Source organism: Danio rerio, chromosome 17, assembly GCF_049306965.1.
Source record: "Danio rerio strain Tuebingen ecotype United States chromosome 17, GRCz12tu, whole genome shotgun sequence".
NCBI lineage: Eukaryota > Metazoa > Chordata > Actinopteri > Cypriniformes > Danionidae > Danio > Danio rerio.
This window is the reverse complement of record NC_133192.1, coordinates 7,972,660-7,984,904: the sequence shown is the minus strand read 5'-3', so window position 1 is coordinate 7,984,904 and position 12,245 is coordinate 7,972,660. Positions and strand designations below refer to the sequence as shown.

At 48.2% G+C, this 12,245-nt stretch overlaps 1 protein-coding gene across 1 annotated transcript in view; it reads right to left on the bottom strand.

Annotated features, from left to right (window-relative positions):
* si:ch73-242m19.1 overlaps positions 1–12,245 on the bottom strand; it is a 110,537-nt gene that overhangs the window by 85,833 nt on the left and 12,459 nt on the right. The window contains exons 8-9 of the mRNA XM_073928126.1: positions 9,717–9,869; positions 8,814–8,915 (exon numbers count right to left, since the gene is read on the bottom strand). Of these exons, the coding sequence (XP_073784227.1) occupies positions 8,814–8,915; positions 9,717–9,869 (255 nt within the window). The remainder of the gene's footprint in view (positions 1–8,813; positions 8,916–9,716; positions 9,870–12,245) is intronic.

The following is a 12,245-nucleotide window of genomic DNA, read 5'->3' as shown; positions in this document are numbered from 1 at the left end:
AGAAACCCAGACACACACACACACACACCCACAAACACACACAAACATGCCGGTCGATTGAAGTCACACTGCAGATGGATATATTGAGTCTCTACCCAAAGATGAAACCTCAGCATTATAGCCAAGCAGTTGGAAACTACTGGAAACTTCTGGAAACTACATGCTACAAAGAATACTTCATCTGCGTTTGTTAAAGGAAGGATCAGTAAAGAGTAACTTACTGCTGGACATCAGGATGGGTTTCTTCCTTCATTTCTCACGTGTAAGTACGTGCGATTAAAGTTGCCTCGTTGACTCTAGCTTGCAAATGTATTTAGTTGTGATTTGTTACTTGTAACCGCGTGTACTGTATCAGGTTAACTGGCTATATTCTCTTATCGCGTGCAAAGTCACGTTAAAAACGCGACGCGTGCTGCTTTGTTAACGGAGCTCCGTGGACGAGGAGTAGTGTGTCACTGTGTGTGCGTGTGCGCGCGCTGTCGTCCGGAGGTGTGTGTTTGTGTTTGTGTGTGTGTGTGCGCGCGCGCGTTGTCGTCCGGAGCAGGGTTAAGTGCGTGTGTGTGTGTGTGTGTGTGTGTGTGCAATATGTGTGTGTGTGTCTGTGAAAAGAGCAGAGTGAGAAGCTAGGAGATTTCCTCAACTGTTTTTGGAGTTTTTGCTCAATAAAATAGTTAGTCGTCTGTATTTTCAAGTCCATAGTCTGTATTTACATTGACCCACTGGCAGCTAAAATCCACGCCTACACTATCGAGCGTGTATGAACTGTGATTACTTTTATATTGCTGATTAGCTGTTGTGCATTTCACTCTCTGACTGAAGGCAGTCGACCAATCGCAACAGACTGTCATTGGTCCAATCAGCGCAGATTAGCTTCGCGCTAAGGAGGGGTTTGGGAACAAATGAATCACTGGACGATTCATACAGGAGTCGCTGGGATAATTAGGTAAAAATAAATGCAGATTATAAGACCACGAAAGTGTTTTTTGACCTTGCATGCATATTAAACTGTTGTTGGAGACCCTTACAACCAAGATATGACCCTATTTCATGTATAATATGGGCTCTTTAACTGAAATAAAATGTAGAAAATGTAAAAAAGCTTAATTTTCAATTATCATGTCATGTTTTAGTGGTAAAAAAAAAAAAAAACCTTTATAAAAAAAAAAAACTCACCTGCCACTTTATTAGGTACACTTGTACAACTGCTCGTTAATGCAAAATACTAATCAGCCAATCACATGGCAGCAACTCAATGCATTTAGGCATGTAAACATGGTCAAGACGATCTGTTGCAGTTCAAACCGAGCATCAGAATGGGGAAGAAAGGTGAATTAAGTGACTTTGAACGTGGCATGGCGAGCTGGTCTGAGTATTTCAGAAACTGCTGATCTACTGGGATTTTCACGCACAACCGTCTCTAGGGTTTACAGAGAATGGTCAGAAAAAGAGAAAAATTTCAGTGAGAAGCAGTTCTGTGGGCGGATATGCCTTGTTGATGCCAGAGGTCAGAGGAGAATGGCCAGACTGGTTGCAGCTGATAGAAAAGCAGCAGTAACTCGATTAACCACTCGTTACAACCGAGGTCTGCAGAAGAACATCTCTGAACACACAACACATCCAACCTTGAGGTGCCACTCCTGTCAGCTAAGAACAGAAAACTTAGGCTACAATTCACACAGGCTCACCAACACTGGACAATAGGAGATTGGAAAAATGTTGCCTGGTCTGATGAGTCTTGATTAGTACCAATTGAGCATCGTGTCAACACCATAGCGTACCTTGGTATTGTTGCTGACCATGTCCAACCCTTTATGACCCCAGTATACCCATCTTCTGATGGCTACTTCCAGCAGGATAATGCACCATGTCAAAAGCGTGAATCATCTCAGACTGGTTTCTTGAACATGACAATGAGTTCACAGTACTCAAATGGCCTTCACAGTCACCAGATCTCAATCCAATAGAGCACCTTTGGGATGTGGTGGAATGGGAGATTCGCATCATGGATGTGCCTACAAATCTGCAGCAACTGTGTGATGCTATCATGTCAATAAGGAGTAAAATCTCTGAGAAATATTTCCAGTACCTTGTTGAATCTATGCCATGAAGGATTAAGGCAGTTCTAAAGACAAAACAGGGTCCAACCTGGTACTAGTAAGGTGTACCTAACAAAGTGGCCGGTGAGTGTACAGGTAAATGTTTATTGTATAATAAAATTAACCAAATGAACTGGAAACACTTCACAATATTAACTAATACACCCTTATTTTCAAGTGTTACAAATCTATTGGAAGTAAAGACATAACGTTCGAGGTTACAGAAGTAACCCTTCGTTCCCCGAGGAGGGGAACGGAAGTGCCATAAGTGGATGAAATCCACGATGGGAGGATTCGGATCAGAAGCCGCTTGTCTGGAGAGTATTGAACGGGCCAATGAATGAAATTAATTGGCAGCGTAAGCTTGCGCAGGTGTGCGGCATCTGCAATTATCTCAGCATATAAGCACACCTGAAGCCAGCAGACGCCATCCTTTTAAGCTGAAGAGACTTTCAAACAGCTAAGGGACAGTCATTATGGCGACGGAGTATGGCACTTCTGTTCCCCTCCTCGGGGAACGAAGGGTTACTTCTGTAACCTCGAACGTTCCCCTTCGGTTGGGGAACTTCAGTGCCATAAGTGGATGAAATCCACGATGGGAGAAGTATGGAAAGCGCCATAATGACTGCACCTTACCAACACCCCCGATGAGGAGATAGTCAAGCAAGCGTGACGCACCCACATCATGGGGGGCGCGGTCCTCCAACGTGTCCCTGGCCCTAATTTATCCTACTTCAACAGAAGTTTTACGGATTTAGATATATTTTTTGGGAAGTCGTGAGCATCTAGATAATTCTTGGAAATACGACAGTACGTTGGGAAGCGTGCAATCCCGATAGGGAGGACGCTGCGGAGGCCATCCGTTACCCAAGGGGGGGATAGATGGCAGAATTTACATATGGACTAGCCCTAAAAAGGGGGAGTACTCATAGCAAAAGCGTGGTTAGCGGAGAGGGAAGACACGGGTCCGCCCAGGGGGGGGACTTAACCGTGGCGGAATGAGCATATGGGATCGCCTAGTGGGGATCACGCATAGCAGGCACCTATACCCAAAACGCGGGCTGACCAGCGGGCAGACCTACAACGTAGTGGGCCAGCAAGTGACTCCTCCGCTGAGTCAGTGCTGGGGGCCACGGAGGAATCTGCAGGGCTCACCTGACGGGGAACTTTACTGACAGATAAAAAGGCGCACGTACCTCCGTGTTAGGGAGAATGGCGCAGCAAGCGTGTTTCAACACCCTACCGAGTTGTCTCCTCAATCACCAAAGGGTTACCTAATACCCTTGAGGAAACCGGCTCCACTCGCAGATTGTAAAACCTTGCAAATGTGTTGGGTGTCGCCCAGCCCGCAGCTCTACAGATGTCTGTTAGAGAGGCGCCGCGTGCACGCGCCCAAGAGGATGCAACGCTCCGAGTGGAGTGTGCACGTACTCCCGGGGGACACGGCTGACCTCGACTCGAATAAGCGAGTGAAATGGCATCCACAATCCAGTGGAATAATCTTTGTTTCGATACGGCACTTCCCTGCTGCCGACCGCCATAACAGACAAAGAGCTGCTCAGATGATCTAAAATTCTGAGTACGGTCCACATAAATGCGCAGAGCGCGAACTGGACAAAGTAAAGAAAGGGCTGGGTCTGCCTCCTCCGGGGGCAGCGCTTGCAGGTTCACTACCTGATCTCTAAAGGGGGTGGTAGGAACCTTGGGCACATAACCGGGGCGGGGTCTCAGGATGACGTGAGAGTAATCCGGCCCGAATTCCAGGCACGAGTCACTGACCGAAAATGCCTCCAGGTCCCCGACCCTCTTGATGGAGGCCAACGCAACCAGCAGAGCTGTCTTCAGGGACAGAAATCTTAGAGATACTGATTCGAGTGGCTCAAAGGGATCGGATCGCAGACTCGTGAGAACGAGGGCGAGATCCCAAGAGGGCATGAGAGGGGGGCGAGATGGATTAATTCGCCTAGCACCCCTAAGGAACTGGATGACCAGGTTATGCTTTCCCACGGTGCCGCCAGCTACCGCGCTATGATAAGCGGAGATGGCGGCCACGTAAACCTTGAGAGTGGAGGGCGACAGCCTGCTGTCCAACTTCTCTTGAAGGAAAGAGAGCACAACACTAATCTGGCAATTTCGGGGGTCTTCTCTGCGAGAGACGCACCATTCAGTGAATAGACTCCACTTCAGGGCGTAGGCGCGCCTCGTGGAGGGGGCTCTAGCCTGAGTGATGGTATTAACCACCGCAGTCGGTAGGTTACCTAAGTCTTCCTCGCGTCTAGGGACCACACGTGGAGGTTCCAAAGATCGGGGCGAGGGTGCCAGATGGTGCCCTGTCCCTGAGAGAGTAGGTCCTCTCTCAAAGGGATCCGCCAGGGGAGGGCCGTCGCGAGGAGTGAGAGCTCTGATATCCAGGTCCGGTTGGGCCAAAGGGGCGCAACTAGCAGAACCTGTTCCTCGTCCTCCCTGACCTTGCACAGAAACTGCGCGAGCAGGCTCACTGGGGGAAACGCATACTTGCGCATGCCCCGAGGCCAGCTGTGGGCCAGTGCATCCGTGCCGAGAGAGCCCTCGGTCAGGGAAAAAAACAACTGGCAGTGAGCGTTCTCGGGGGAAGCAAACAGATCGATCTGGGCCTCCCCGAATCGCGCCCATATCAGCTGAACAGACTCGGGGTGGAGTCTCCATTCTCCAGGGCATAACAGCTGTCGTGAGAGCGCATCGGCTGCACGATTGAGCGTGCCTGGAACGTGAATGGCGCGCAGCGATTTCAGCCGCGGGTGACTCCAGAGGAGCAGACGGCGGGCGAGCTGAGACATGCGGCGAGAGCGCATACCCCCCATGCGGTTGATATACGCCGCCGCCGCCATACTGTCCGTCCTGACCAGCACGTGTTGCCGCTCCAGCACCGGTAAAAAGCGGTGGAGAGCGAGGAACACTGCCAACAGCTCTAGGCGATTGATATGCCAATGCAGCTGGGCACCCTTCCACAGGCCCGCAGCCGCATGCCCGCGACACACGGCCCCCCAACCCGTGTTGGAAGCGTCTGTTGAAACAACAACATGGCTGGACGCCTGTCCTAGAGGCACACCGGCCTGTAGGAACGAGGGGTCGTTCCAAGGGCTGAGGGCGCGGCGACACAGCGCAGTAACCGAGACCCGGTGTGTGCCCGCGTGCCATGCGCGTCTGGGGACCCGATCGTGAAGCCAGTGCTGAAGTGGTCTCATATGGAGCAACCCGAGCGGCGTGACGGCGGCTGCGGATGCCATATGCCCCAGGAGCCTCTGAAAGAACTTCAGTGGGACCACTAGTTTGCTGTCAAGCTCCCTCAGACAGTTCAGCAACAGGCGAGCGCGTTCCTCGGAGAGGTGCGCTACCATGGTGATCGAGTCCAGCTCCATCCCGAGAAAAGAAATCCTCTGCACGGGGGCGAGTTTGCTCTTTTCTCGGTTGACCTGAAGCCCCAGTAGGCGGAGATGCCGAAGCACCTTGTCCCTGTGCATAATCAATTGCTCCCGCGAGTGGGCTAAAATCAGCCAGTCGTCGAGATAATTGAGTATGCGAATGCCCGCGAGCCGAAGGGGCGCTAGGGCACCCTCCGCGAGTTTGGTGAAGACCCGCGGAGACAGAGAGAGCCTGAAGGGGAGGACCTTGCACTGGTCCACGCTCGACCCTCGAACGCAAACCGCAGAAATTGGCGGTGGCGTGGAAGAATGGAGACATGGAAATACGCGTCCTTCAGGTCTATGGCTGCAAACCAATCCTGAGGACGAACGCATTGGAGAATGCGCCTCTGCGTGAGTATTCTGAACGGCAGCCTGTGCAGACAGCGGTTCAAAACGCGCAGATCTAGGATTGGCCGTGACCCACCGCTCTTTTTGGGTACGATGAAGTATGGGCTGTAAAACCCACTCTCCATCTCGGCTGGAGGAACCGGCTCGATTGCACCCTTCGCCAGGAGGGCAGCAATCTCCTCTCGCAAGACAGGGGCGGACAGGGGGTTGACCCTGGAGAAATACACGCCCGTAAACTTGGGGGGCCGTTTCGCGAACTGAATCGCGTAACCGAGTCTGATTGTGCGTATGAGCCACCGCGAGGGGCTGGCCCGCGCTAACCAGGCAGGCAGAGCCCTCGCTAATGGAGTCATCGCTACAATCGCTGACGTACCAGCGGTGGGGCAGCGCGGAGTGGGTGTGCTGATCCGGGAAGCACGAGGGTCCCGCGGAAGAGCTGGAGGAGAGCGATTCGCTCTGGCTCCGCACCCTGACTCTGGAGAGGGGGCTGGAGGGCTGAGGGAAGGGAGACCGTCCCCCCAGCGCTCGTGAGCCACTGGCAAAGCACGTAGAGTCTGCGAGCCGGAAGGCAGCGCGTCCCGGACTGGCAGAACTCGTGCAGTCACATCCGGGGAAGGGAAAAAGTGCTCTTTTACTGATGTTTTGGTGGCACTGAAAAGTACCGTTGTTATCGGGGCCCCGCCCTCCAGCGGGGAAAGAGCAAGTTTCCTCTTCTCCGGATGGCCTGTCTCAGGGACGCTTCGCGGTCCGTTTACCGGACTTAACGGCGCCCTGGGCAGGAGGGGCTGCCTGCTTTCGAGGTGTACGCCGCGCCAGCTTGGCCAGAGGCGCAGGCGGGGGCGGGGCAGCACTCATTGGCGGGCGCCCCCGGCGAGGAACAGTGGAGGTGGATGGCTCGGCGGGCGGAGCGGGCTTACGGCCACGCCGATAGATGACATTGCCCATCGCATCCGACTGCTCTTTCACCGCCTTGAATTCCTGGGTGAATTCACCGACGGTGTCGCCGAACAGGCCAGCCTGGGATATGGGCGAGTCAAGAAAGCGAACTTTGTCAACATCGCGCATATCGGGCAGGTTTAGCCAGAGGTGGCGTTCCTGAACCACAAGTGTGGACATCGTCCTCCCCAGCGCACACGCGGCGGACTTAGTAGTCCGAAGAGCATAGTCGGTCGAGGTGCGCAGCTCATGTAATAAGCTTGGGTTGGACCCGCCCTCGTGCAGCTCGGCCAGCGCCTGCGCTTGGTAGCGCTGGTGGGTGGCCATCGCGTGCAAAGCAGAAGCAGCCTGGCCCGCAGCCTTATAAGCTCTGGCTCCGAGGGAGGCAGACAACCTACAGGCTTTGGACGGGAGGCGGGGCAAACCCCGCCACATAGAGGCGCCGCGCGGACAAAGATTGACCGCGATAGCGCGCTCCACTGACGGGATCGCCTCATACCCCCTGGCAGCTCCGCCGTCAAGGGCGGTGAGGGCGGAGGCACACGCAGCACGGGCAGAGAAAGGTGCCCTCCAAGACTGCGTGAGCCTACTGTGCACTTCCGGGAAGAAGGGGACGAGAGGCTTCGAAGGCTTCGCCTTCTGGTCCTCTACGTAGCACCCATCTAGTCGGTCCGGCCGCGGAGCTGGGGGATAAACCATCTCCAACCCCACGGCCGAAGCAGCCCGGGAAAGCACGGCTAACATGTCCGCTTCAGGATCCGATTTGACAGTGCTCACCTGCCCGGAGGGGGCGAGCGGGTCCGGATCTTCGTCGGACAGTGAAAGCCCACCCTCCGATGCAGGACATCTGATCCGGAGGACATCTGATCTCCGGTGTCAGCGAGTGTGAGAGCTACCATCTGGTTAGACGGATCACTCCCACTACCCGAAGCTTGGATGGAGCGCCGTGAGGAGCGAGAGGTCCGCGAGCCCGTGGGCGGCAGATTATCTCCCGCTAAAACCCTCAGATCTGCCCGAGCGCCCACTGCTTTTTTAGAACAGGAGGCAACTGGGGTGGCTCGCTCTCTTGCGAAAGTTAGCCGCGATCTTAGCTGTGCAACAGTCATGGCATCGCAATGACGACATGAACCGCCCGCGAGCACCGCATTAACATGCTGGACCCCCAAACATGCAATGCAGTGATCATGTCCATCATCCGGAGCCAGGAAACCCCCGCATCCAGAAACGCACAGTCGGAGCGCCATCCTGAAAAGGACGTGCTGCACGACTGTGTTGCTCTTTTAGGAAAGTTGCAACAATACGCACCGCTCTGGAGGACCGGACCCAAAGAACCGCAGGCAAGGGAGAAACCCAGCTCGACCGTCTGCCACCGCGAAGACCCACTCTGGACCGGGAGACACACTCGTTCGCTCTGAAGTGCTGATCAGCAAGAGGAACCCTCATCGACTCACTCAGAAAGGATCTGAAGCGAAAAGGATGGCGTCTGCTGGCTTCAGGTGTGCTTATATGCTGAGATAATTGCAGATGCCGCACACCTGCGCAAGCTTACGCTGCCAATTAATTTCATTCATTGGCCCGTTCAATACTCTCCAGACAAGCGGCTTCTGATCCGAATCCTCCCATCGTGGATTTCATCCACTAATGGCACTGAAGTTCCCCAACCGAAGGGGAACAATAAATAAATAAAAAACATTCAATAAGTCGTAGCACTTGTTCACCTTTGTAAATGTTATTTAACCATTCGTTGTGAGGTCACGTTACCTCAGGTCCATTAAATAATATTAACAGATACACTTTTATATTATAATAATGCATAGAAATTAATGTTAACTAATATTAACAAAATGTTATTTTACGTTGTCTGTTCATGATAATTAAGTTGTTAACTTATGGAACTTTATTATGTAGTGCTCTCAGTATGTCTTCAAATAAACGGCATGCATGATTAACCAAAGGAATCGTAAATGTTTATGCATTCGCTAAATTTCACCTCCAGAAGGCTGCTGTGCATCTGCAGAAGTTCATCCATCAATCTGAGCTCCTTCAGTTTGGCCATTTGTTTCTGCTGCCAAGGATCTCGCTTTGGTTTCATCTGTTTGTTTACAGAAAGAGGCAACACTTTCAGACATTGTATTATTGCATAAAATATTACATATTTTTAAATACTGTAGGATTGTTTCACCTAAATAGTTTTTATCGTTTTGAAAATTAATTTTTTGTTATAACATCATTTTTAAACTAATTTTACTTTGCTATATTAAAGGTTGTGTTAGTTTAATTTATTTATTTTTTCTTCATCACAATTCTTTATTCATTTCTTTTCGACTTAGTTCCTTAATTATTCCAGGGTCGCCACAGCGGAATGAACCGCCAACTTATCCAGCACATGTTATATGCAGCGGATGCCCTTACAGCTGCAACCCACCTCTGGGAAACATCCATACATACCTATTCACATTCATACACTACGGACATTTTAGCTTACCCAATTCACCTATAGCGCATGTCTTTAGACTGTGGGGGAAACCGGAGCACCCGAAGGAGACCCCTTGCAAACGCAGGGAGAACATGCAAACTCCATACAGAAGCGCCAATTGACTCAGCCGAGGCTTGAACAAGCGACCTTCTTGCTGTGAGGCGACAGCACTACCTACTATTTATCTTCAGTTTTAGTCATTCTAGTTTAGCTGAGTTAAACATGAGAACATGTTTACAGTTGACCAAAGCGAAGTTTATTGTATAAACAGCTTACATTTACTCTTGCGCAAACTTCTAAGTAATAAAATAAAAAAGCTAAAACCATACAAATGGTGAGTTATTTATTTAATTTCAGTTAACAAAAATAGCTTTTGACCAAACATTTTAATTTTGGTTTCCTGAAAAAACCTTGCACCTGAATATGAGGAATCCAGCTGGCCTGTTTTCTGAGCGTCATGTTTGGACTCTTTCTGCCAAATCTCCTGTCCGTGGCTTCAGTGCTGTCATACTGAAGGAAGATCTTCATCTCCTCCTGCTGTTTAAACACAGTCCTGAACACATACAGAACCTACGGATATACAGCAGAAATAACATTTGACACTTTATAGGGCCAATATTTAGACATTAACTGCCCTGTAAAACCTTACCTAAAAGCTAAACTCAAAGGTTTTAAGACATTGGGCCCTATCATACACCCGGCGCAGCGTGGCGCAAGGCGCTGCTCAATAGTGTTTTGCTAGTTTCAGCTTGGCGCAAAAGTCGTTTTGAGGCGTTGCGCTACGCTGTTTAAATAGCAAATGCATTAGCGCTCATATGTGCGCCCATAGGCGTTCTGGTCTAAAAAGGAAGGTGTTCTGAGGCGGACCGCTGGCGCGTTGCTATTTTGAGAAACTATAATAGATTTTTCATTAGACCAAAACAAACCCGGTCTAAACTCCGGCGCAGAGTTGCGCCTCGCTTACACACTGCTTAATACGCACAAGAGTGCAATAGGCAAATATCTTTACATATGAAAAAATTTAAATAATATGGATATATATATATAGGATATAATAAGAATAGATATAGGATGTAAATATAAAGGATTAAAATATTACAAAACATATTATTTTCTAGCCTACATAAATATGAAAAATCACTGCTTTTATGTCTTCTTCATCTCGAGAGGCTTTTTCAGTTCATTCATAACAATTTGCTTTTGTATAGTTATTATTATTAGCAGTTTTATTTATTATATCCATATTTATATTTGTTTTATTAAAACAAGCTTAGATTTGCCCACCTGTCAGGTTTTAGACCATATGGGGCACAGCATGTGTTTTAGGATATAACTCAGGTTTTTGAGCACACTTCGTTATTATTATTCATTTATTCGTTTGCTAGAAATTAGAACTGAATTTAGAAATAGTTTTGAAACGAATATTTGCGCTTAACAAACAAAAGTATTTATTTATAGACTAATTGATGTCTGTGCGTAAAGGTTTCCCTATCCAAGAGCAAATGTGAAAGTAGATCCATTATCTCTCATTCTCACGCAGTAGATGCTCTGTTTAACAGTTTTCTGTTAAAAAACTGTCAACTGTTAACTGTTTGCTTGTGAAATGCTCATTTTTTCCACTTAGACTTACTATGCGTCCTGTAAATAGCGAATGCGCTCTTGGCGAGACGCAGCTGACTCTTAAAGGGAATGGGAGATGAGACTCTAATTGGTTTATTCTCAAAACACACCTATAACTCATTAAGAAAATAAACTCAATCCTTTTAGACCATGCGCCTTGGCGCAAGGCAGATTTCCCATCCTTAAATTAGCAAAAACGCGTCCTGACACGCCCTGAAAGCGTTTGCGCCCTGCGTTTTGCGCTCTGCGCATGGACCGTCAAAATAGAGCCCATTAAGTTACTAGTGTATCCAAAAATAATCATAATTATTATTTCTAATAATTTATTCCTTATTATTATGTTATCATATTTATCATTATTATCTTTTATCATATTCATTGTTGAGTGAAATAAACATCACTGCTACAAGCAAAAACTGCAAGATCAACTAAGGATACAATATTTAAAGAAAAATGTTTTTTGTTCTATTTTTGATATTTTTATCATGTTTTCCTGATATACATTTTATACAAATGTTATATTCCTTTACATACACCCTACAGTGGGGGAAATGAGTATTGAACACTCCATCATTTTTCTCAGAAAACATATTTCTAAAGGTGTTGTGACTTTATATTTTCACTAGATAGTAAGAAACAAAGAAATCTATATAATTTAAAAGCCCAGACAACAGCTGAAATCTCTCAGTAATTCTTCAGCAACCCTCTGCCCTTCATCATTGTAAATGATTATCAGCTGCTTCAGTCCAACATCTACAATAGCAGGAGGGCGAAGAGGAAACCAGGGTGGACATTTCAGCAAGACAATGATCCAAAAACAGCCAAAGAAACGCTCATATGCTTTCAGAGAAAGAAAATTAAGCTGTAGAATGGCCTAGCCAATCACTTGACTTGAATCCAATATAGAAAATACAAAATAAAGCTCAGATTTGATAGACGAGACCCACAGCACCATCAAGATTTTAACACTCTGTTGAGGTCTGTGGAGAACTCACACCTGAGCAACACATGTGACTTCATTCTCCATATGAGAGGCGTCTTTAAGCTGCCATCACCAAACAAGTCTTTTATATAAAGTATTAAATACATTTCAGTAGTTCAGCACTTTCTCTTTGTGTCATTCCATTGTTATTACACATAAATCATTTCAAAGATCTTGTTGATTTTTTTTTGTTTTATTTTTATGTTTGTATTGTTTGGGTTTTTTACCAAATCTGGTTCAATTTCATGCCAACAGCTCCTTAAGAATTATTATTCTTAGGAAATCACATGACGTGTTTAATACATATTTCCTCTACTGTATAGAATCGAAATAATCATGTATCT